This window comes from Alexandromys fortis, unplaced genomic scaffold (genome assembly GCF_014885135.2).
Source record: "Alexandromys fortis isolate MF-2015 unplaced genomic scaffold, M_Fortis_MF-2015_v1.1 scaffold_90, whole genome shotgun sequence".
Taxonomy (NCBI): Eukaryota; Metazoa; Chordata; class Mammalia; order Rodentia; family Cricetidae; genus Alexandromys; species Alexandromys fortis.
The window spans coordinates 3,317,956-3,344,445 of record NW_026067985.1 but is presented as its reverse complement, the minus strand read 5'-3'; the positions used below and the strand labels follow the sequence as shown (position 1 = coordinate 3,344,445).

The window sequence follows — 26,490 nt, the reverse complement described above, 5'->3', positions numbered from 1 at the left end:
AGATACATCTGTTCTGGCATCTAGTCTGGTTCAGATCCTTCCCTATGGCTCTGGGTTGGGGCTGGGGTCTCTATTGCTGTCACTGCCTCTTAGGAGATGTTGCATCCCTCTTAGGAGATGTTGCATCCCTCTTAGGAGATGTTGCATCCCTCTTAGGAGATGTTGTATCCCTCTTAGGAGATGTTGCATCCCTCTGAGGAGATGTTGCATCCCTCTTAGGAGATGTTGCATCCCTCTTAGGAGATGTTGCATCCCTCTTAGGAGGTGTTGCCATCGCACGTCACTCTCTCAGCCTCCCTTGTCTCCGTAGAGTGGAGGTGAGATGGGGTGGAAGGTCCTGTGTGTGATAAACTAAAATAGTGTCGAAGCTGAGCGCCTGGCCCCAGGCCGCAGTCTGTGGCGGCAGCTTCTGTTCTCACCGGGCTCTGTGATGGGCACTGGACACCCACCATGCCTGTAAGAAGATGCAGTTGTTGGAGGAGACACACTGGTGAACCGAAACCCTAGATGAGGAGTGATCCGTGTCACGGAGAATGTAGAGGTCAGAGGACAACCTTAGGGTCAGTTTGAGGCATTGTCTCTCTGTTGCTCGCTGCCGTACCACCCAGGTCCCAGGGTCTCTCCCTTTGCTGCCCTGTCTCCCGTTAGATGTGCACAATCACAAACACCTGTGCTGCTGTCTGGGTGTTCTGTGGGTCCCGAGGACCTGGACTTGGGTCATCAGGCTTGTGCAGGGGGTGCTTCACCTCCTGAGTCATTCTCAGCCACCATACACACTATTCCTGGAGCTCAGTCTTGGAGAGCTGTGTATCCTGGTGCACACCAACCACACTAACACATACCAACCAGTCTTGATCTTTGTCCTGGCCTCCGACTACTGCACTGCATAAAGATCTTTGTATTATTTGCCTGGTCTCTTGTGGATAGGCCTGGGGCTTGGCTGCAGTCTCTGCTTTAAGGAGGATTATCTTACAAATGTCACTTTGCGCAGTGTCTTAGTTTGGGTTTCTGTTGCTGTGGAGAGACACCATGACCACGGCGACTCTTATAAGGAAAGCATGTAATTGGGGTGGCTTGCTTGCAGTTTCAGAGGTTTAGTTCATTATTGTCGTGGCGGTGTATAGACAGACATGGTGCTGGAGAAGGAGCTGAGAGTTCTATGTCTTGATCCACAGGCAGCGGAAGCAACTGTATGTTAACTGGATGAGGCTTGAGCTTATGAAACCTCAAAGCCCACCTCCACAGTGACACACTTCCTCCAACAAGGCCACACCCCCTAATAGTGCCTCTCCTTATAGGTCAGACATTCAAACACAAGACTCTATTGGGGCCATACCTATTCAAGTCACCATAGACATATCATCAATGTCACAATTATTCTTACTTGGTGGTGCTGGAGATGGTACCTGGGGTCCCCTGCCCTGTGCTAAAGTTGCTTCCTTTCCATGAGTGTTGGCAAAAGGGCTGAAAATGGTAAGGGGCAATATCATTTGTATGCCATTGTCACCCATACCAGGCTTTTGATTGGAGAGGTAGCAATGTAGAGAACAGAGCAGAAATGGCCTCGGACACAGCTTAGGTGCCATTGAAGGAACAATGTCCCATCTCCTGAGGCTGCCTCCACATAGCTGACTTTGATGTGAGATTCATGCACTGACTGGAAGCAGGAAGATGCCTCCTTCCTTGGTCCTGATGCAGGCTCTTAGCATCCCAGCTTTGATCCTGAAAAAACATCCCGGCAAACCTCACTTCCTACTGTTCCCTGACCGCCATTCCCACACACCCCTGACCTTTAGCTATTAGCCTCCAGTAATTTCTTTAATTCTGATCTTCTCTTTTCCCAAAGCAAGATAAATAAAACCCCGAACAAACTCTGTGACAGTGTGGGGTGGGCAAGCAGTCACACACCTGCCGTAGCTGGGGCTGGGTGGGGTGGGGAGGAAGTGACTGCCTTACTGGTAGTCAGTTATTGCCCTGTTTTCTGTCTTCATTTGTGAGTGCTGTGTGTTGGGGAATGCCTGGTTTGCACAGCTGGTGTCTAACTCCCAGAACAGACTCTCTAAAAGGAGAAAAGATTGAGACGGGAGGATTACAACTTTGAGGGCGTGGGGGGGGGCTAAGGTTGGTGTTGGGAATTGACCCCTCTTCCACATGACTTGCTGAGGCAGGGTCTTGGTCAAACCAAGAGCTCTGGGCATGTCCTGTCTCCACCTTCTGAGTCTGGAATTATAGAGGGGCTGCCACACCTCCCAAGCGTTTCTGTAGATTTCTGGGACCCCAACTCACAAGGTCTTTAATCACCGAGTCATCTCCCAGCCCCCAGGCCCCATTGTCACCTTTAAAATCACTAGGCAAGGGCTTAACTAATTCAGCAGCCCCTGAGGGAAATTATGCAGAATTCCTGGGCAGTTAGTGACTGGTTAGTTATGCCAAGTCTGTACCGCAGAGAGATAAGAAACCAGGACAATTTCCCACAACCCAGAGACCCCAGACAAGCTATGCCACGTTGCTGGTTTCCACCTGTCAATGACTTTCTGGGGTCTGAATTTGGGGGTCTTGTGGCTTCAGTGAGGGCTCTTTGTGGACTCCACTTCCCCAGCCCGGAACTGCTAAGGTGGCCATGAATGAACCTCACAGAAGCCCTCAGCAGGCAGAATGCTGCGCCCTGTTCCCAGGGTGCCTGGATCATCGTCTCTTCCCGCAGTCGCTTGGGTAATTGGAGGCAAGTGATGGCTTCTGTCCCTCAAGTTCTAATCCTCCTGTCTCGATCCTTTCCCCATACTTGGCATCTAATTCCCCCCTCGTTCATCAGGCTAATAGTTAGGGAGCCTGTGCTGGGACTTGGGCACTGGCTGTATAGGAACGATAAAGCAGAATAAACGAGGCCCCTGTTCTTGTGGGAGTTTTCTTCAGCAGCGGAGGGAGCCAACAAATAAACAACTGATTCATCCTGCAATTCCAGTGAGTTCTGAGTCCTGGGAACGGCACTCAGGGTGAGGATGGAGAGATGTGGATGAGGCAGGGGGCTGTCTGCTCTAATGTGACATTGTCCATCTGAGTGAGTCCCGTGAGAGCCGTTTGACCCTTCCCACCGGCCTCTGTGGACATTTGGCAATGTCGGAGGCACTTTTGGGTGTGACAAAGGGCCAAATGGACTAATGGGTTTTAGTGTGTAGGAACTCAGATCCCTCCTTCCAACATCCTCCTGTCTCCCAGCTGAGAGTAATCCAAAGTGGAGTTCAAGGGTACTAGGGATGGAGACCCCTGGGTTCAGGCATGCATAGCAGAAAGAAGCCAACATCAGGGCCAAGAGAGTTCCAGAGGGATTGTGAGTCTGAGGCCCTGTGGGTGAGTGAGTCCAGCTTTGGTTGATTATATTAGAAGGCTGACTTCAGGATCTCAGTCACTCAACATGAAAGTTTCCTAAGTCCCGAAACATGGGTGCTCTTTATCGAGGTGCAGATGAGGCTTCTTTTCCAAGAATTCATTCATCTGTAAGGTATGAGTCAGGCTCCAGCCTTATCCCAATACAAGTACAGGGTTAGGGAGGGATGGCTATGCAGGGGGAGGGGACTTTGAGATGGTGGAGTTTACTTCTACTCATATTGTTTTTACCTCACTCTGGCTGCAAAGCATGCTGGGAAATGATGTCTAGCCATGACCTAAGAAGAAAAGAGAGGTATAAGGTGTTGATGAGGCTGGAGTCCGGAGGGCCACAGCTACATGTTCTGGCCCCTAAGTCATCACGGTGGCAATGCTTGCTCATGAGATTTAGCAGGGATTAGACCCCACCTGTATACAAAGCCCTGGGCTAAACTTCCAAAGAAGATTGCCTTTACTTTTCATGTCGACTACCCGAAAGACGCCCTAGTGTGGCTCCCATATTAGAGATGGGGAGGCAGGCTTGGGGAGGCTAGGCGCTTTCTCGATGGACATACAGCTAGGAAAGGTAGGACCTGGGACTTTGGCCCATGTTGTCAGAGGCAAGGCTGGATTTTGTGGCCTGTTCCCTGCTCTGTCTCTACTGTGAACTTGCTCTAGTGTGGACTTCGGGTCCCTGAACTGCTGCTTCTGTGGCGGTTTGTGTAAAAAGAGTCCTTGGCTCCACCACACTGGCTTAAAGACATGCCCTCTTTGAGCTTCCTGCATCAGAGGTCAGGAGGGGAGAAATGCAGTCACTCCTATCTCAACGAACTTGCACACGGGTGGGGGGGGGGGGAGCCAGCACGTCACCCAGAAGCGGCTACTTGTGGGATGCTGTTAGCGCCCTCTGGGATGGTGTTGGCGCCCTCTGGGATGCTGTTGGCGCCCTCTCTGGGATGCTGTTGGTGCCCTCTCTGGGATGCTGTTGGCGCCCTCTGGATTGGTGGAGCAGCAAATACCACAGAGGCTCAAAGGAGCCATTGCTGGTGGAAGGAAGTCTGGAGCCATTTGCATGGACAGGGCTTGGAGGCAGGAACACAAAGAGCACAGTTCAGACGGTAGATTTAGATTTCCCTCCTTTCCTCTCTCCCTTCCTCCCTCCCTCCTTCATCTTCCCTGTTCTCTCTAACCCCTTTCCACTTTCACCTTTCCCTCTGCCTTCTTCTTTTCCAACAGGGTCTTATGATATAGCTCAGGCTGGCCTAGAGCCCACGCCCCATCCATCTCCCTTCCTTCCCACTGTTGGATTTACAGGCGAGTTCACCTGACATGTTATGCGTGATTCCTTTTGAATTCCACCGTCTATGCACTGTTACTAGATAGAGCTGTGTGGGTGCAGGGACTGTTCAGATCTCCACTTCCACGTCCCCGCTCCCTTCACGGACAGCTCCCTTCACGGGACAGCCCGTCTTCCGAGGTGAGGTCCCCCCTCATCACACACAGAGTGCTTTTCCGGGTCAGAGCTGTTAATTAGACGGATCATTTTCTTTCCTGCCTGCAGCACTTCTCAGAGCTTTTGATTTGGGCATTACTCAGACCTCCCCAAAGGGGAGAGAGACACTCAGGTGTACCAGCACACTGGTCGACGCTTCCAGCACATTGTGGGACAGGATTATTCAGTGAAACCCAGTTTGGGATTGTTCTGATGGGACAGTGGAGTTTTTGGGTTCCCCTGGTCCCCATCTAGATCATGTTCTGTGGTTCTCAGGTAGAGAAGGGGGTCTTGGTGAGTATAGGCTTAATGGTTTTCTAAAATGTACCCATTTCCCTGAGACGCCTGGGGTTTGCCCGCTTCCCTGCTTTGTCACTGGACTTGTGGGTGACAGTGACGTGGTCTCTCTGATCAGCTTCTTCCCTGACAGTCCTCACTAGGGCTACAACCGCTCTGTGACCCTGCAGCTCCCCACCATGGAAAGGAAGTGTCAGGGCTGCCCAGGCTGAGGTGTGTGGGGTTGAGCGGCGGGGGCGAGCGTGACTTTATGTGAGCTGCTAATTAATGGATCCTGACAGAGAGGCCCGTGACAGGTGTCAGGAGAGCCATGCTGCTCCCTAGGCCCAGTGAGCAGCCCTCACCTCTCTCCTTCCTCTCCATTTTCCCACTTCTTGTGCCTGTGTGTGTGGGTGCACTTGTGTGGTGGGCAGAGGTTAGTGCTGGGTGTCTTCCTCCATCGCTTACCATGTTATTTTTATTTATTTATTTATTTATTTATTTATTTATTTATTTATTTATTTATTTATTTGTATTCTATGTACAAGGCCAGAAGAGTGCACCAGATCTCATTATGGATAGCTGCCAGCCACCATATGGTTGCTGGGAATTGAACTCAGGACCTTTGGAGGAACAAGCTGTGCTCTTAACTGCTGAGCCATCTCTCCATCCCAGCCATGTTATCTTTTTCAGACTGGGTTTCTCACTGAGCACCATTGAGCCTGGAGCCGGCTGTTGAAGCTAGATTAGGTAGTGGAGTTGTAGGATCTGCATGTGTCCTCTGCAGCATGGGTGTTGCAGTTACATGCCGCTGCACTTGGCTTTTTAAGCACGGGCTGGGGATTGAACCCAGGCCTTCACGCTTGTGCGGCAAGCATGTCACCCACTGAGTCGTCTCCTAGCCTCTACAAAATGGTTTTAAAAAGTCCATAGCAGACTCCTACAGTTCAGAGGGAGGACTACTGAGCTGGAGAAGGTTCTAGTAGCCCATCTAGAACCAGGCCAGAGTTGCAGTTGGGAGTCACCAGAGAATACCTTTGATCTCTGCCTACCTGGACTCCTCTCCAGAGTAGGTCCAGGATTTGAGTCTAAGTACCAGGAGTTTAAAATTTGTTGATTCTTCTGTTTTTATTCAGTTAAAAAAAATCTTGACGCAGGATAACATAAATCCCATGTATGTAGGGTATGAAAAAACAACGTATGTAGTGTGTAAAGCTCAGGGCAGGGTGGCGGACAGATCCCTTGTCTCAGGCACTGGTCATTTCTTTGGGTTGGGCAGATTCAAAATCCCTGTCCCCCTCACAGCTTCTCCATCCTCCCTCCCCACACTCACTGGGCTCTTGTCACCTCAGGTCTAGACTTGGCTTCTATGAGAACAGATTTTTATTTTGCTCATAGGAGTGAGAGCCTTTGGTGTTTGGCTCTTCATGGGCATCGGGACATTGAATGGCCTTCTGGGTGATTCCGCTCTGTGTAGGGGACTGGAACACACGGCTCATGAGCACCCAGAGTAAGCTGCCTGTGAAGGCCCTGTTTCTGGGCCATCACCTGCTGTCTTCCTACCAACACCCACAGCACCTCCAAAAAGACTTCTTGTTCGTTTGCTTGTTTTGTTTTTTGGAGACAGGGTTTCTCTGTGTAATAGTCCTAGCTGTCCTGGAACTAGCTCTTGTAGACCAGGTTGGCCTAGAATTGATAGAGGTCCGCCTGCCTCTACCTCTCGAGTGCTGGGATTAAAGACGTGTGCCACCACCACCCGGCTAAAAGATCTCATGTTTAAAACAGCACCCAGGCTGGGAAGATGCTCAGTGCAACCATGGGGGACTTGAGTTCAAATCCCCAGCACCTGTATGAAAGCCAGTCATGGCCAGGGTGTCTGTTACCCTGGAACTGGAGGGCAGAGACAGGCAGGTCTTGGGTCTCCCTGAACAGCCACATGCAGAGAGAGACCCTATCCCCAACATCAAATGGAGAGCAATTGAGGAAAATACCCAACACCCTGCTCTGGCCTCTGCACTGTGTGCACACTTGTATGTAGATAAATAAGTTAACACATGTACACAGATACATGCGTACACAGATCACACACACACACACACACACACACACACTCACTGTACCCCTAAGTCACTTGGGATCATGTTCCCATAGAGATTTTATCTTAGCAGGTGTCAGGGCAGCCTGTGAGTCTGCAACTCTAACCCAGCCCTCTAGGGTCCTGGTCCCAGCTTGCCTTCAGCTATCTTTCCTGCCTTCTGGAAATGGCATTTGTCTCGAGGGATGTTCCAGATCATCCTGCTTCAACATTCTTGGCTTCAACATTGAGTGTTGAGGTGAGGATGGTGGCTCATGCCTGTGTCCGTGGTCCCAGAACTTGGTAGATTGAGGCAGGAGTATTATGAGTTCAAGGCCAGCCTGGCCTGTGTAGCCCGGACTGTTTTCTGAGCACTAGAATGTATTGTCCCTACTGAGGTCCCAGGAGTTTTTGTGATTTCTGAGCATGCTGGCTGGCCGTGGGCGTCAGGGCCCAGTGTGTGAGCATTCTCGCCCACGGCCTCTCTCAGGAAATAATAGCGACCTTTCCCAGTTGGCTGTCTTCAGACACTTCCTTGTGACAGGAGAGACAGAGCGTGTTTTTAGAAGAGTGTCTTGAAGGATGTGGCTGTAGCTTCAGTTCTCATTAGGAGCCTAAAGCCTGGAAAGCTTTACAATATTATTAAATATGTTGAAGGGTCCTGATTTACTGCAGAAATAATGCTTATTATCTCAAAGCCTCCTTCCTCAGCGGGGGTGACTGGGAAGATTTTCTTTGTCTTCTCAGAGAGTGGAGATGGTCAGAAATGAGTGTAATGAGAACAGCCGTGCCAACACGGCGGCAATAACCACCCTCATTTCGGGGACCCTTTCCCGAGCATTTGGGGATGTTCCACTAAGTCTGTGAGCTTGATGACAAATTGGAAGGAGCTGTCCTAAGGGGTTTTGTTTTGTTTTGAGACAAAACAAGAAGTTGCCTGGGGCTCACCAATTTGACTAGTCTGGCTGGCCAGTGAGCCCCAGGTGTCCTCCAGTCTCTGCCTCCTTAGGGCAGGAGCTAGCAGCGCACACCACAGCACCAAGTTTTTCCATGCATGCCCTGGGCATTGAACTCAGGTCCTCGCGTTTGCTCAATGAGCTAGGTAGTGGGACAGGCTTTGGAGACTGCCTCATCTGCCTCACAGACTCTTCGCCCACCATAGCTGGAAATCAGCCACACAGAATATGTGTGGGAGATGGTGAACCGGTCCAGAGGTCTTCTTGTCTGTGAGATGAGGGAGTCTGCCCTGGGGTTGTGGTGTGCTGAGGCCTGGGGCGGTGAGGGAAGAACTGTAGTGGGCTGTGTTAGATGGGGGCTGTGGGTGTAGCTTTGCTATGTTCAGCAGCCACAATGTCGGACAGATGGGGTCCTTGCCTCTCTGGTGCGCTCACCCGTCAGATGCTAATCAAGATGGGTCAGATCTCATGCACTGGCCATGAGTACTACACTTGAGCCTGCAGAGTCTTAAACAATTGACTGCATTTATTTACTTATCCGTCCGTCTGTCCGTCTGTCTGTTTGTCCGTCCATCTGTCCATCCATCCATCCATCCATCCATCCATCCATCCATCCATCCATCCATCCATTTATTTGTGTGCACATGCCAATGTGTAAGTACAGAGGTCAGGGGACCCCTTGAGGGAGTTGGTTCTCTCCATCCACCATATAGATTGAACTCAGGCTCAGTAGCAAGACCCTTTACTGGCTGGGCCATCTCGCTGGCCCTTGACCCTTAATTAACTTACCAGCAGGGTTTTGCTATGTAGCTCAGGTTAGGTTTGAACTCAGGATCCTCCTGACTCCACCTCCTGAGTGCTGGGTGTCTACTCTTTTAGCGTGCCCCTTCGCATGAGGGCAGAGAACATGGGAATCGTGTTCTTGTCTGAAGGTCACTGTGTGCTGTTAGAACTCTGATCTCTCTAGCTTTGAACTCCACTTTCCACAGTGGGCTCCTGGCTCTGAACGGAATGAAGATCCCTCCCCCAGGTACAGCTAATGAAGGAACTCAAGGCCCTTCTCCCTCTGGCTTTCATGCCCAATAAATCACTCTGACAAGGGCTTGTTATTGCTTAACTCCCTGCATTGTTTGGCAGTCCCTGGAGGGAGGGGGCATCATTTTTTTTTTTTACCTGCAATTGCTTCAGGAATGGAAATACTTTTGTGTGTGAATTAATAATCATCAAATAGGTCAAGTAAACATCCCATAATTAGCAGGTGTGGACAATTTATCAATTCAGGCTTCAGAGTGCAATTATCATTCAAGTGACATGGTTAGGATTGGGGGTATGAATCTATTTTTCACTTTTATGTGGACAACAGTGCCCCCTTGTCAGAGCCAGGTGAGAACTAACATCTCACCCCTTCCAGAACCTCAAACTTGAACCTGGTATGTGGATAACCTGGATCCCAAAGACATCAGACAGGTATGGGTAAATTGTGGAGCCGAGCGAAGGAGGAGGTGGGTGAAGCAAGGGAGAAGGTGGGTGGAGCAAAGGAGAAGATGGCAGAGTAAGGGAGAAGGTAGGTGGATCAAAGGAGGAGGTGGGTGGAGTGAAGAAGGTAGGTGGAGTAATGAAGGTGGGTGGAGCAAAGGAGAAGGTGGGTGGAGCAAAGGAGAAGGTGGGTGGAGCAAGGGAGAAGGTGGGTGGAGCAAAGAGAAGGTGGGTGGGGCAAAGGAGGAGGTAGGTGGAGCAAGGGAGAAGGTGGGTGGAGTGAAGAAGAAGGTGGGTGGAGTGAAGAAGAAGGTGGGTGGTTGCTGGCTCTTATGTGCTCTTCCCGACTATAGTCACGTGACTTTCTAGTCATGTCACATAGATAAGTCAATGACAGACCAAAGGAACACTTTGTCTTTCCATCAGTGAGCCAGTGAGGTCACAAGGTTCCTTACAGAAGCCTGGGGAGGGTCTGCTCAGTGACAGAAGAGCCCATGACTGCATCCCTGAAGCCTACTGTACAACTTGCAGGCCGTAGAGTCTCCTTGCTTCCCAGCCGTGGATTCAGGGAGGGACCCGAGTCACGTCAGTTTCCAGATCCTCCCTATCTTCCGAGAGGCATGTTTCAGTCCGGGGTAGAGTCACAGCATCACCCTCTAGTCAACTGGAAGTGGTATTGAGTTATCACCCTCATTTTACAGATGAAAAGTTGAGGCTGGAGAACAACTCACTGTGGTAGGGAGACCCTCCCCCCAATAACAGCATACATGGAGGGCAGAGGATGACTTTTAGGGGTCAGTTCTCTTCTTCCTCCACATGGGGCCCAGGAATCAAACTGAGGTCAGGCTTAGTGGTGAGTGCCTCTACCCATGGAACCATTTTGCTGGCCCACATCTCCTTGCTCACGTCTCTTTACAGAGCAGAGAAACTTTACCATTGTGATTAATAAAGGATCTTGCGGGGCGGGGGGGGGGGGGGGGGGGGGGGGCGGGAGCGATGCATGGATCTTCTGAGGCTGGATGGATGGCTGACAGAGAGATCCCGAGAGATGTTTGTTGGGGTATGGGAGAGGAAGGGTCAGAACCGAGGGGATGGGTGGCCTTTCATGCTAGGTAGGGCAAGGATACAATCTCTCCTCAGACCTTCTAGAAGGAGCATAGCCTGTTGGCACCTTGGTGCTTTTAGTAAGACCGTTCTGAACTTTTGACAGCTAAGGTGTCACAGTGATAGCTGGAGGCAGAGCGAAACCAACTACGTCAGTGTTTGTTACACAGCAGCCGAGGACGCACACACTTGCCGTTGGTCCTGACTGGGGAGTGGCGCGGCTCACATTTTCTTCAGCAGATGCATTCCGACCTCTTCTTCCCTTCCTACTCGTTATTTTCCAGTATCTCAAGAGAGGGTATGCCTGTGAGGCCCAGACTGGCCTCTCATGTGTGACCTACCTCAGTGTCCTGACAGCTGAGTGACAGGTGTGACCCACCATGCCCAGACTCTCGCCTTGTTGTAAGAGGCCCGTTTCCACGATGAGAGGCCCAGATGTGCATGGGAAAACACACTGAAGAAACCCCACAAGAGGCACCAGAATATATCAGCGTTACATTAGGGAATGAGGTGGTTTGCCAAGAGCCGGCCTTGAATTCCCTCTGTAGCTCGGGGAGATCATCCTGCCTCAGCATCCCAAGCAGCTGGATGATGGAGCTGGACCACCAGGCCCTGTGCCCACCAGGGATCACTGCAGCACTGGATGTCCCTCCTCTTCTTACTGGATGCTTTTCCTTGATTTTGCCCATATAGCCACCTCTGTAGCAAACATCAAAGGAAAGAGATCTGGGTTCAAATTTTTACTTTTTCATCTGGGTTAGTGCTGAGTCCTAACCTAGCATGCATGAGGAAAAAACCTGAAATGTACACCCTGGCAATGCTGCAGCATGCATGGGCAGCCCACAGATGGAGATTCTGTTGAATTTGTCCATATTGGGTTTCATGGTCTAAGTTGACGAGGATGACTGACCAGGTCTCTTCCTCAAGAGGGTACCATGTGGTTGCTGGGAATTGAACTCAGGACCTCTGGAGGAACAGGCAGTGCTTTTAACCGCTGAGCCATCTTTCCAATCCAGCATGCATGAGGCCCAAGATTCAATTCCCAGGAAGTCCACTCCCTCAAGAAAACATTTGTCTCCGAGTTCTGAAGGCTGGGACATCCAGGAGCTGTCATTTGCATCTGTGAGCCTCTGGCAAAGGCGCCAGCCTTACAACATGGCAGAGGGTATGCCATGGAGAAATGGATCACACAGGCAAGCTTGGGGCTCTTTCCCTCTTCTTAGGAAGCCACTGATCCCATCACATGGCCTTTCGTTGCCCTAGTTACTGCCACTATCAGTCAGCTTTCATTTACTATGACAAATGTCTGGGATAAAACCTCCCCATCCATCACGGGTCAGTTCCGTTCCTTGCAGCATGGCGGCATGTGGCGGTGGGAGCCTGCAGCAGAGCGGAGAGTACTCGCTTCCCAGAAAGCAAAAGAGGAAGAAACTGGGGCTGCATCGTCTCCATGGAGACCCACCTCCCAGCCCATCCTTTAACACGTAGGTCTTTGGGAAGAGAGACATTTAATGTTCAAACTATAGCCTTTCCGGAGCCCCGCCTCTGAAGAATGCGATTCCAGTATTTGGACTTTTGGGGTGCATATGTTGTGGCTGTGATGGGCCCATCCAAGTGTGGCACCGTGACTCCCGCATCAGGCCACCCTTAGGGCTAGTCGTTCAGGGTGAAGTTTTGTGGACCGTGACATTCGCATTGCTGAACTCTACACACGGTTGGTTCTGCCCCACTCTGTGATTTTTATCAGTTAAACAGGTTTAATTATTTGTGAGCCTAGAGGGAATCTTTTAAAGACACAGTTGTTCTTTATCTCTGGGCTCCGGGGCACAAAGTTCTAAAAATAGCTTTTGAAACTTAGTACTTGGGAAGCTGGGGCCTCAGTGGCAGTGGGGAGCTGAGGGGGTGGCTGTTGGGAGCTTGCTTACGTAGAACTCCTCTGGGTTGAGTTAGTGCCGACTTTGTGCCAGGCCTGAGATCTTAGGTTCCAGGATGTGACCTCTGACCTCCAGGGGTGGGTGGTTCGATTGCAGGTGCGGTAGGTTGGCCACTCAGAAGCAAGTGGCTTTGGGCTATTCGGGGTGGCCATAGGAACTGTGAGACTACACGGGGGCACCTTCTTTGGAGTAAATCCTCATCACGGTGGCCTGCAGGTCTTCTTGATCCAGTCCCTTGACTCACCCCAGCGTCTGTGCTCCGGGCATGGGCTCCCAGGTTCTTCTCCAGCCTTTCACATCCTTGGACGTGTTCGCTCCGGGCTGGACACTTGTTCTTCCTTCTTTGCCTAATTAACTGTCGCTCACCCTCTAGTCTCAGCTCCCAGGGATCTTCCCAGGCAGACGGGCTGGTCTCCACTTCCGCTCGGTGACACTGTGACTAACTAATTAATGTGGGATTTCCCACTCTCTGTTACCCCCTCTGGGGCTGCCTGAGACAGCCTCTGTCCAACAGAAAGATTATGACTCTACTTATGTCATTTTAGATATTCTAATGGTTATATTAAAAAAAAACCCTAACTGAGTATTCCTGTGGCCATAAAAATACACCACAAAACATTCCAGTTTAACCATTTTGAGTGACTTCAGTAGCATGAAGTGCAGTCACATTGAAATCTCCCTGGAAATTTCCCATCAACAAAAACTTTAATCTCTTTTACAGGTTTTCATGTAGCCCAGGCTGGCCTCCAACTGACTATGTAGCTGAGGCTACCCACGAACTTCTGATCCTTCTGCCTCTGCCTGCTCAGCCCTGGGATTCCAGGTGTGTGTCACCACACCCAGCACAAACCCAGTCCCTGCCCCAGCCCTAGCCCTGCTCCTAGGCAGAACAAAGTCCATTTTATGTGTTTTACTGTCCCATATGCTTGGCACAAGCAAGGCTATGTAATATGTGTTATATGTGTTTGAACCTTCATTCTTTCCTAAACATGCTTTTTTTAAAAAAAAAAGAAATTTATTATCATTTTGCTGGGGAAGCATGGGGGAGCATGTACGCCATGACTCATGTGTGGAGTTGGTTTTCCCTCCCTCTTTTATATAGGTTCCAGGCTTTTGCAGCAAGTATCTTTACCTCCTGAACCATTTTGCTGGCCCAGCCTGCTTTCTTTTAGTCATCTGTGTTATGATGGATGCCAGAATTTTCTTCCTTTCTGGTGTGTGTGTGTGTGTGTGTGTGTGTGTGTGTGTGTGTGTGTGTGTGTAAGGCCAGGGATCAACCTCTGGGATTCAGACTCAGATCTTTGGCCCTACTGGACTCTGTGCCCCCAAAAGACCTTATGTAGGTAGGGGCTGATTCTAGATGTTCAACGGCCTGCTGTTGATGAAAGGGTTAGACAGGTCCGTTAAAATGTATCCAACACTCTCCCCTTGGGGCTGTCTCCACACCTTTCTGGCTCTGGGCAGAGACAGTGCGGATAAACTCCAACACACCGAACTCCCGGCACATAGGGCCGGGAACACATTGTTGGGCTGTCTGTGGAGGGAAACTGAGCCACCAGGGCAGGTGGTGGCCCTGTTGAAACTGCACGGCAGGGAGCTGGGAGACAAAGGGGTTTGGAAAGCCTCTCCCTGTCACTCATCTAGAGATAAAAATAGTGAGCCCGGAGGCACCAGGGCCATGCAGTGTCGCCTTCAGCTCTCAGGAATCCGCAGACACGAGCAGTTGGAGAAATAATATAATGTGTGCCACTCAAGGGAGGCTGAGTACTAGGATGGTGGAACTAGTCTCATCTCAGAGGTCATCCTTTTCCAGTCTGGCTCTTCCGGCCGTGGGTTTTCTTCAGTGGTTTTCATGGGTGCTGTGCTGGGCGGGGCCCCCTTGCTTATGCCTTCACATCCCTGCTTAGAGGCCTGTGTGGCGGCCTGCCTGGGAGTGCTGGATGTGGAGAGAGGAACAGCTATGTTTAGGATTCAAAGCATCAAAATACAGGCCCCATTCTACCATCTCCAGCCCCCAGGCCTCCGGGTGTCAAGGCTGGCCACCTGGGAAGTGTCTGCCGTGAATGAGTGGAATTCTGACTAGGGTAAGGTCTTCTCCACCTGCTTTCTTCCTAAATTAAAAAAATGGGCCACATGGGTGCCCTCCTCCCCCCTTCCCCCTGCTTACAGTTCCGTGTTATGCAGTTTCAGTGACAAAAATGTTCATTGGAAAAATCCTCACACCAGTCACGTGTTTGAGGCTGCACACTGTTCTGAGTAGCGTGGGCACGCCTGTAGCCTTCCTGCTCTGCCTTTCCGGGATGAGCAACATCCCTCCGTGTGCCGGATCCGCATTGCATCCGCTACCCAACCCTTGTCGTTTAGATGCTCTCTTGGTTATCTGGTCGGCTCTTGGAGTGTCTATGTTGCACACACAACCCTCCTGAAAGTCATTTATGGCTCCTCTGTTGGAGTGCCCGCGATGTGTGCACCACCCTCCCATTTGTTATTTGGATGCCGTCTTGATTATCCAGTCGGTCGTGGGGTTGTCCCAGCGCTTTCATTCTGAATGAGACTACCCCCCAAGCGTAAGTGATGCTGGCTCATGGCTTCACAGAGAAGCCATGAAGCACTTGAGTGGAAAGACAGACATTTTGTCAGTGGAAGGAAAGAGAAGAACTCATGGTGGAGCTTGCTAGGCAGGACAGAATAGACTCCCTGTGAAGCAGTGACGGAGGAGGAAGTCTCGGTCACTGTGGCTGCTCTTCCTGTGTTGCCAAGCTATGGCCATGGATCAAGGAAGTCCTTGCTGACTTTCTGTGTGGGTCTGTGAGTGTCAGCATCCCCGCCACAGTGTGACAACCAATGACGGCAGCATGGTGACAACTTGAACCTGCGTCTCTTCCAAATCAGCCATTTGGAGTGAGTGTCAAGTACATATTGAAACAAGATCTGACTTACACATCGAGGGAAAGAAGTATGAATTATATGCAAATAAATTAATATAAGTGAATGCTAATTGCAGCCCTGGGCAGGTGGAGGTAGGGGTGTTAGTCCAGATGACTCATCTCGAGAAAGGTTCCAGCCAGCAAGACAGATGATACACACATACAGTCAATTCTCACGCTTTGTGGATTCCACAGGTGTGAACTTACAAACTTTCTGAAATGTGTTTGTCATCCCAAATCGAGAGTTCCGCATACTGGGTGTCAGAACATTCCAGTCTTCTGATGCATTTGTTCCCAGCTGGGGTGGAGCCAGGCCACACCCCGCTACTCCATGCTGTGGCTCTTAGCATCTACATGATGGTTCATTCGTAATGACCGCCCACCTGACAGGGGATGGTAGCTGAGGTGGGAAGTATGGATGGCGCCACTCTTGGGTTGGGACCCTGGACTGAACATAAAGGAAAAAGGGGAGCTGAACCCCAGCATTCACCTCTCTCGGCTCTCTGACTGTAAGTGGGAGCGGTTAGTGCACTCTCTGCCACCACGCCTTCCCCATGGGTGACGGGGAGAAGGATGCCTGGGAATGGGTAAGGATGGCTGGGGTGGGTGGAACTAGGCGGGAATGAAGGGGATGGATGAGGACGGATGGACCAAGCCTTTTCTAGATGGGGAGGAGCTTCTGGAGCACTGGTTCTCAACCTGTGGTTGTGAACCCTTGGCAAGCCTCTGTCTCTAAAAATATTTACATGGATATTCCTAACAGGAGCAAAATTACAGTTATGAAGTAGCAGTGAAATGAATTTTATGGTTGGGGGTCACCACAATATGAGGGATTGTGTTAAAGGGATTAGAAAGGTTGAGGCTCAGTTCCCCTGTCTGATGACACACATCTTGGGTCTCTAACATAAGATCCAGATTTCCAGCAGTGGCAACACACTAAAGCCCGTGAGAGTAGGTTCCAATTTTGGATACATAATCCTGGGGGCTGAGAGGATTGACTGTGACATGGTGGATAATGTGTCACGGCCAGGAAACAAGCTCTGCCATCAGACTCCTGGAACTGAGTGGACTCTCAGCCTCAGACAAGGGACTCGACTATTCTCACAGCTTTAATTTCCTCACCAATCCCCCAAGATTATAACGAGAGTATAATGAAGTGAGGTGGGAGAGGGAGAGGAGGCAGGGAGGAGCCTGGACCAGAGTTGAGGCCCAGTGTCTGCTGCGGTGCTCACCGCTAAACACACTGTGCTAAATACCCTCCAGGTGGAGAGGATGATGGTGGTGGTGATGATGCTGATGAGGTAGTGATGGTGATGATGCTGATGAGGTAGTGATGGTGATGATGCTGATGAGGTAGTGATGGTGGCGATGATGTTGATAATATGCTGATGATGGAGGTGATGGTAGTAGTGATGGAGGTGATAGTGGTGGTGATGATGGCAATGATGGAGGTGATGGTGGCAACGATGGAGATGTTGATGGTGGTGATGATGATGATGGTGGTGGTGATGGTGATGATGGTGATGATGGCAATGATGGAGGTAATAGTGGTGGTGATGATGGAGGTGATGGTGGTGGTGATGGTGATGATGGTGGTGATGATGGTGATGATGGCAATGATGGAGGTGATGGTGGTGGTGATGATGGTGGTGGTGATGGTGATGTTGATGGTGGTGTTGGTGATGATGGTGTTAACAGGGAAAATGAGAACCACTGCATGAGGCTGGTGGCAATGAAGAATGGCGCAGCCAATCAGGAACATGGTATACTGGTTTCTAGGGTGGTTAAAGAGAGTTACCACCTGGTCCAGTGATTCTGTTCCTACTTTATGCTCAAGCACATCAAACAGGTAACTGTGCAAATACTGGTTCAAACATGTTCCTCACAACACAAAAAGTCAACACAGTGTGCTGTGTCCATCGGCTGTTGAGTAGAGAAACAAGCTGGGATACCCATGTTGACCTCAGTCATGAAAAGGAAGCTCTGGCCATGTCTGTCTGTTTTCTGGGAATGACTGGATCTGAGGGCTTTGTCCTCACAGCTGGTCTCAACCACTGTTGGATCCTGAATCAGAACAGGCGGAGGTACCCATGGAGCTGTGGAAGATGGGGCCTCATTGGAGGAAGAGGGTCACCAGGAGGTGCCCTGAAAGATGCACCTCAACCCTAGCTTCTTCCTGTCCCTTCTCCCTGGCTGTTGTGCCTTGTCCCCTGCTCTGGCTGCCATGAGGTGTCCTGTTGAATCTATAGTTTAATGTTAGTTGAGTCTGGCTCTTCAGTTTGCTCAGAAATTCTCATGTCTCTGCCTCCCCAGTGCGGGGATGATGCTGGGGCAGCCACACCCAGTCAGCTTTGAGGTGAATTCTGCAATCAGATCCTGAGCTGGTTAATTTTAGTCAAGTTGGCACAAAGTGGAGTCACCTTGGGGGAGAGACCTTCAGCTGAGTAATTGCCTTCATTAGGGTGGCCCGTGAGCATGTCTGTGGGGGCATTTTCATAACTAATGAGTGATGTGTTAGGGTCCAGGTCATTGTGGGCGATGGCACCCCTGGGCAATGACCCTAGGTCACCCTTCCTAACGCTGTGACCCTTTAATACAGTTCCTCATGGTGTGGTGACCCCAACCATAACATTATTTTGTTGCTACCTCATAACTGCAATTTTGCTACTGTTATGAATTGTAATGTAAATATCTGATATGTGACTCCCCCAAAGTAGTTGGAACCCTCAGGTTGAGAGCCACTGTCCTAGGTGGTGTAAAAAGCAGGCTGAACCAGCTGGGGGAGCTAGCCAATAGCAGCATTTCTTCACTGCTTCTGCTTCCGCTCCTGCCTCCAGGTTCCTGCCTTGAGTTCCTGTCCTGACTTCCTTTAGTGGCCGACTGTGATGGGGACATGAAAGCCAAATCGGCCCTTTCCTCCCCTCGTTGATTGTGGTGTTGATCACGGCAACTAGAAGCGAGCCAGGACAGGGGCTGGTGTTTGTGGGGCAAGCACCCTACCCGCTGACGTGTCTCTGTAACCCCGGAGAATAATTTTGCGTAGCATTTTTAGTGCACCGTGTCTGCACTGCGGCTGGTCACGTGGGGCCAGACATGGAGTTTACCACTTGGTGCTTCGTGGTGGCACCAGGATCGTTCTGGACTTTGGAGTCTTTTAGATTTTTTGGACCAGAAATTAGGGCTACTTAACGCATAACCATGGCAGCCACCATTTCTATTCTTTAACTTCCTCTGAGTCTGGGAAAGATTTTCAAGCCGCATCTACAGATCCTGCTTCCCACCTGAGACTCAGAATGATTTAGACAGCCAGCACTTTGAAATATTCAGGGGACTTCTGAGCCCCAGTCGACAATCCTGGAATGGTGGGGGTCGGGTCCATACCCACCCCTTCCCCAGTTGCCTCTGCAGGGCCGAGGCCTGTGACGTGTGTGACGCTGACTCTGGAAACCAGACAACTTCTGAGCCATGCATTTGCCTGTTTATATGGTTTCAATGGAATGGGACAATGAAGTCCGACGCTTGCCTAGACTTTCTGAAATCATTTTCTCCCTCTCGGATGGCTTTTATTTCTTCCAGTCCCTTATCAGAGAATGTCAAAAGAAAAAAAAACACCCTGGAATGCCTTGAAATGGCTTTAATCAGTCTTCAGACCTTTCATTTTTTAAAATCTATTCCCTTCTCCCCGCCCATCTCAAGACTTGAAATAAAATGATTTTTCCAGAAACGAATGACAGGCGGCAAGGGTGACGATTAATAACCCCGGAGCCCATGCCGCCACACCTTCCCTATTTAAAGTGAAAAATTACCTCCCCCAACCCCCCAGGCTTTATTAAAAAGAGGCTCGAAAGGGCGGCAGCTGATGGCATGCAGCCCTTCATCGCGCTGCTTCTGAAGCCTGCGTGCTTCGGAGTCGATGCTGCTGGCTGAGTAGCTTGGGTGATGAACGGAGACTGTGCACTCCTCGGGCCCCACACTTGTGACTTTGAACCCCCGCATGTGCAGAGGAAGGAGATTGCCTGGGAAGGGAATGTGGTGGGGGTGGTGGGCTTTCTTCTCTCTTGACTTTTTACTCTGAAGAAATCCCTCAAGAGGGTAACTACCTGAACGCAGTGGAGTGTCGTCTGTCTGTCTGTTTGTCAGTCAGTCTTTGGAGGAGCAGCGGGCTGTGGGAAGTATTGGGTCCCCACCCAGCAGCAGGAAACTGTGTGGTAAGTGGGGAAAGAAAGGCATAGATCTCCATCTACAGAGGGATTCTTTCTGATCAAGTCCTACACTCATCCCAGTCTTGACTGAATAGGTCAGTGACCCCTACCCTCCTTACAGTGAGACAGAGAAACTGATCCCCTAACATCTAGCCACATAGCCAGGAATGACCTCGAACCCCTGATCCTGCTCCGTGCAATTTCAGGTAGACACTGTGTGGCAGGGTTTTTTTTTTTTTTTTTTTTTTTTTTTTTTTTTTTTTTTTTTTTTTTTTTTTTTTTTTTTTTTTTTTTTTCTTGTTTCTTTCTGAGACAGGAGCTGTCTATGTAGCCCTGACAGGCCTGGAACTCACAGAGATCCGCCTGCCTCTGTGCCGGGATTAAAGGTGTGTGCCACCACGCCTGGCCTGCTATGCCAGTTCTGATGACTTTCCCTCAGGGTTTAGCACACGTGGATCCTCCCCCTGGGGGTGCCGCTAGGGAGGTGGGCGCTCTAACAGATCAGCACAAGTCCACACACTCACAGACCCCAGGGTTTGGAGCCAACGAACAAAGCACGGGCTCCAACCTCTCTGGGGGTCGGACCCCTTCCTCCCCTGGATCTGGTGGGTGACCCTTAGTATTCTCGCACCCCTTGGCTTGTTGCCGCACACCACCAGCCTCCTCCTCCTGCTTCACTTCGCTCCTGGTGTTGTCTGTATTGGGACTATGTGTCAGTGTGTAGCCCAGGGGACCTGGAACTTGTGATCTTCCTGCCTCGGCTCCCTCCCACCAAGCTTGTCTCCTCTCCTCTTTATACAACTACGGCCGATTAGGTCTGACCTTTTCCAGCACAAGCTCATCTCCATTCATCTGCAAGGGCTTTACCTGAAAATAGAGTGTTGGGTAAAGATGCCAACCTGTGGCATCGCTGGGCCATTTTGCTCCCAACACTGCCCTGAGGTGAAAGCAAGGCCATATTGTTGCACCCTGAAGGTCTTTGTCGTCCAGTCTGCTCTGCGTTGTGCTGTCCACGTGTCAAGCAAGGGGAAATGACCGCATGTCTGCGTGTGGATCTTTGCATTTGTCTAACACAGCTTTTATCTGAGAACCGAGTCCATGTTCATTACTGCGGGCTGTCTTTGACACTGGCTCTGTTCTTTTTGATAAACTTCTGGACTTAAAAAATAGCCAACACAACAACAAAGCAGGCTTCCCAGCTCCCAGACCTCTGTCCCCACTGGTTCCTCAGCCTGGGGCACTATGCTTTACTGTTGGCGTGGTGACTCTTTTAGTTCTTGCCAGAGGACATGTGGCCTCCTCAGGGGGGCATTGTAATTGGACTTTTCATCTGGACTGTCAGCTCCCCAATAGAGATGTAGAGATTTATTATTAGTTATGAAAGCTCGGCTGATATCTTAGGCTTGTTTCTAACTAGCCCTTTTAACTTAAATTAACCTGTATCTTTTAAACTACACTATTTTATTTATTATGTATACAATATTCTGTCTGCGTGTATGTCTGCAGGCCAGAAGAGGGCACAAGACCTCATTACAGATGGTTGTGAGCCACCATGTGGTTGCTGGGAATTGAACTCAGGACCTTTGGAAGAGCAGGCAATGCTCTTAACCGCTGAGCCATCTCTCCAGCCCCTAAACTACATTCTCTTACATGGCTCTCTTACTTTTACTCTGTATTGTCCATGCTGCTTGCTTTGCCTCTCCTGGTGTCTCTGCCTTTCCTCTTCCCAGAGTCCTTTGTGCTTAGAAATCCTGCCTAGCTATTGGCCGTTCAGTTTATTAAACCAATCAGAGTGACACATCTTCACAGTGTGCAGAAAGATTATTCCACAACAGGGCATCCTGAGGCAGCCTTCTCCATTTCTCTGTTCCCCTCTCTCCTCTGACTCTCCTTTTCCTTCCTTCCTTCCTTCCTTCCTTCCTTCCTTCCTTCCTTCCTTCCTTCCTTCCTTCCTCCCTCCCTCCCTCCCTCCCTCCCTCCCTCCCTCCCTCCCTCCCATCCTTTCTTCCCCTTCCTGTTTCTGTGGTTTTGGGGATCAAACCCAGGGCCTCAAACATCCTAGGCAAGAACACTACCACTGAGTCTCATCCCAAGCCCCCCAGTTTCTTAACTGAACTGTTTGCTTTTGTTTTGGTGATCCAGTACAGGGAGTTGCTGTGTCACTGGGGCTGACTGAAGATTGTCATTGGGGTATATGTGGATCCACATACAGTTGTAAGGAAAGATCACAGGGGTACCTGAAAGGCTTCTCTCAGTTTCTCTTAATAGTCACATCTTGCTAAAATGATAGAATCACAGCCAGGGTATTGATACAGATACAGTGCAGTGATCTTGCCCAGATGTGTCCAGCGTTTTGTGTATGCATGCACATGTGTTTGAGGATGAGCATGAATTCGGATCTGTATAATGTCCCACAGCTGGACACATGTGTCTACACCATTGTCAAAATAATGAATGACATGCTTCTCTTGGGTTACTATTTTATAGCTACATCCACTTCCTCCCATCCCCTCATCCCCCACCCCTGACATCTGCCAATCATGTCTAAGATGTTGTTCTCTGTGAGGTTGTGGAAATGGAGTCTGAGAGTGAGCCCTTTGGCGTTAGTTCACTTGTACTCTCTGGAGACCGCCTGAGCTCTGTGCGTGGGTACTCGGCTCCCTCAGGTAGCAGTGCTGTGTCCTTGGTTTGTGTGGACCGTCTGCTGAGGCCTCCCCGTGACCAAATGTCACATGCTTCCCTCCTTTCAACCACGTGAAGGGCTTCCAGGCACGCATCCGCTTGTCCATCAAGTCTGTGTCCAAGTCGGAGTCACGTGTTAAGATTGCTCCAGGTGTGGTAGTTTGAATTTAATTGGCCCCATCAGCTCATAGGGAGTGGCACTATCCGGAGCTGTGGTCTGGCTGAAGTAGGTGTGGCCTTGTTGGAGGAAGTGTGTTACTGAGGGGGTGGGTTCCGAGGTCTCCTATGCTCAAGCTATGCCTAGTTCAGTTAGTGCTGCCTGAACAAGATATAAAACTCCAGCACCACGTCTGTCTGCATAGCACCATGCCTCACCATGATGATAATGGACCGACCCTCTAAACTGTAAGCCACCCAACTAAATGCCTTTATAAGAGTTTCTGTGGTCATGGTGTCTCTTCACAGGAACAAAAACCCTGGCTAAGACGATAGGTGAGCGTTATCCTTGGTAATCTTTTAAAGCACCCTGACATGGTTGGATATTGGGACTCAGAAAAGTCGCGGCCTAATCACTCTGCTTTGTAAAGTCTTCGGGGTGTGGGCTTCACAGCCACGAAGCAGTGGAAGGCAAGGCTGTTAACTGGGGAGAAAGCAAGAAAACAAGGATACTTTGATTATGTTTGTGAGGGCCAAGTGGTGTGATTGGACAATTACAAATGTGCCTGTAAGCAGCATACGTGTGTACTAATGTGCATGCGGTATGATGAGTACACGGTACTGTGATATGACATAGTGAACATGAGGTCCGTGTGCATGCTCTGATGCTGTGCACTTGATGGAACATTCCTATGCTATAATGTACTTATGGACCGTGTGTGTACGGGGTGAGGTGTACCTGATACGTTGCTTTAATGTGGTGTGGTCTGATGTGTATATGATGTGGGGTGTGGTGCAGCATGTCTACCATAGAACATGTATGTTGTGTGAGGTCCTTATGATATGAGGTATATATGATGCAGTATACATGGCATGAGGTGTGTGCATACAATGAGGTGTTTGTGATGGAGTATGTATGAAAACACAGTATATATGAAAACACACCCAAGATGGTCAACACTGTAAGGTACATTGAGGTGATGTATACATGGTATGGGGAATGCAGGAGGTGTGTGCACATAGCATGAGATGTGTGTGGCCTAGGGAACATGGAGGCAACATGTGTATCATTTGCTTAATGCGCAGGTGCCATAGCACGCACATTGTGTAGGGTACATGTGTTGGAAGGTGCATTTGATGCAACATGGCACACCACACCTATGAGGTGGTCTCATGTAATGTGACCTGTATACCACATAGGGTGCAGATGTCGGTGTGTTTCACACTGTATTGTGTGCACATGATGTCACCTGCATGTGTGGTCAGGTGTGTGTTGTGGCATGGCATATAAAAGGATGTGTAAGGTACATTGTGCTGAGTGTAACCTGCTGTGATGTGCAGTGCCCATGGTGAGGATGGCGGACTTCTGCCCATGCGAGCCCACCTTCTTTCTTCTGGCGTACCTGCCTCTCTCTGTGGGATGTAAGATCTCTGAGACATAAGGACTCGTCTGCGGTCGGTGACGTAAGACATGCATGGAGTGACGCATGCGCGGTAAAGAGCTGGTGGCTCTCTGCCCACCTCAAGCCTACCCCTTCCACTTCCTTACCTGCGTCTCTCTGTTCCTTTGCTCCTACTCAGGAGGGAATCTCTCCAAACAAGACTGGATCATCCAGTGGCCCACCACGGAGCCAGGGCAGGACAACAACCCTGTGTGCCCCCCAGAGCCCAGCTCGTGGATCCGCACCCCCCTCTCCCAGAGCCCCAGGGTCCAGTCCAAATGTGTCCAGCCCTTCTGTCACAGCAGCCCTACGCCTGGAGCCCCCGTGTACACCCACGTGGACAGACTCACTGTGGATGCCTATCAGAGCTTGTGTCCGCCGCCACTTCTGGAATCAGGCCACCGCTCCTTGCCCCCGTCACCCCGGCAGCGGCACGCAGTTCGCACCCCACCTCGCACCCCCAATATCGTCACCACCGTGACCCCTCCTGGCACACCACCCATGAGGAGAAAAAACAAGCTGAAGCCTCCAGGGACGCCACCACCCTCCTCTCGGAAACTTATCCATCTGATCCCCGGCTTCACGGCGCTGCACAGGAGTAAATCCCATGAGTTCCAGCTCGGGAACCGTGTAGATGAGGCCAACACGCCCAAGTGAGTGGGGTCAGTGGGTGCTCGAGGGTGGCTGAACCCCAGGAACGGCTTCTCTGGGAAAGTCAGAAGCAAACAGTCTTGTGTCTGTGGGTCTGGTTAAGGGAAGGTGTCTTTGCGCTTTGTGTTCTGAGAAAGTAGGTTGGGTGGATTTTCTAGAGCTGGCAGTTACTCTATCCACGATGGCCTTTAATATTTCTGAACGTTGGTAGGGCATATCACGACTTGGGGCTAAATTTAAGCTGTGGCCCGTTTTAGTAGATAAGACTCACTGGGACACAGCCGAACCACCCCTTTAGTGTTGTCTGGGAGTTCTTTTGGGGAACAGTGGCAGCACTGGGTATGGCCCACCGAATCAGAAATACTTATCCTCTGGATAGAGGCAGGAGAAGTTTGTGGTCCCCTGAAGGGTGACCCTCCTGCTGGCCCTAGAAAGAGGGGAAAGTTACATGGTGGCCTCGAAGTATCCAGTAGACATATTAAAATGAGTTACAAAAATAAGCTGTACAACTCAACCAAAATAATTATCATCCCAATGTAGCGTCAATGTAAAATGTGGTTATTTAGGGATTCTTTGTTCTTTATGAGGTCTTTGACATCCAGGCTCCTTTTGGGTGAGGGTGGGAGGGAGCCGAGGGGAGTGGGCAGATGGCCTTGTGGATATGGGGGCTGGGCACATGACAGAGAGCATTAGGAAGGACAACATCACTCATGACCGAGACGACCACTCAGCAGGCGTGTGAGCCTGTGAGGCGGGACCTCTCCGTACGGGGAAATAGTCTCCAGCTGTCGGAGAGAGGCCATTCTGATGTCTGCTATGACATAATGGAGTTGAGTCTATAGACAGGAAGTAGAATTGGTAGACTGGAGTTAGAGAGAGAGAAACGAGGTGCTATTATTCAATGGGTACAAAATTTGGGATGAGGAAATTCTCTGGTGATGGTTGGTGGTGTCATTACACAACCTGTGAAGCTATTTAACACCTTTGAGATGATGTTGAAAACTGCTTCAGATAAATAATTTTAATGTTAAGTGCATTTTGCCACAAACAAGAGAGTCCAGCTCCTGTTATCCAGGAAGCCACAAACTGTGTAGGTCCAGACAATCAATATAGTATTTTGGCTGTGCCAGGTGCATGGGTTTGTGTCGTCATTGCTCGACAACCAAAAAAGCTCGTCCACAGGAGGTAAGCAAATGTTCATGGCCATGCTCCAATAAAACTTTATCTATAAAAACAGTTTCCAGCTGGCCTTGGATGTAGTCTGTCTTAAGCCCTGGTAGGAACGTCATCTCCCTTTGGAGAAGCCATGTAGGAGAGGGTCCCATTGTAGGAAGACACTCCAGCAGCTGGGAACCCTACCTTGGAGACAAATCCCTTGATCGAAGTCAGATGTTGAAGCAAGTGAAAAAGGCTTTTCTCGTGAGAATTTGAGTTGATGCTCATGCTTTCCTGAGATTCAGAGAGATCAGGGCCTGGAGACCCGAGGTGAGGAGGTAGAAGGAGTCCCGGGAAGGCTGGTGGAGAGATTGCCAGAAGGAAAGTGGGGTGGGGGTGGGGAGGCTGGTCTGCCTCTCACCATCCCTGTGTGAACCTGGAAGTGACTTCACTCATCAGCCTGCAGAGTTTCTGGACCTATGATTTTTTTTAAGAAGTATTTTTTAGTTTTTGAAATTAAAATATAAATCACAGCATTTTCTCCCAATCGTCCCGTGCACCCCTCCCCTTGCTCTAATCTAAGTTCATGGCATCTATTTC

At 50.1% G+C, this 26,490-nt stretch overlaps 1 protein-coding gene across 1 annotated transcript in view; it reads left to right on the top strand.

The window, feature by feature from the left end:
• The window catches only part of Ksr2 (kinase suppressor of ras 2), a 346,061-nt gene that overhangs the window by 106,962 nt on the left and 212,609 nt on the right, over positions 1-26,490 (top strand). The window contains 1 exon segment of the mRNA XM_050158922.1: positions 24,224-24,737. Coding sequence (XP_050014879.1) covers positions 24,224-24,737 — 514 coding nt within the window.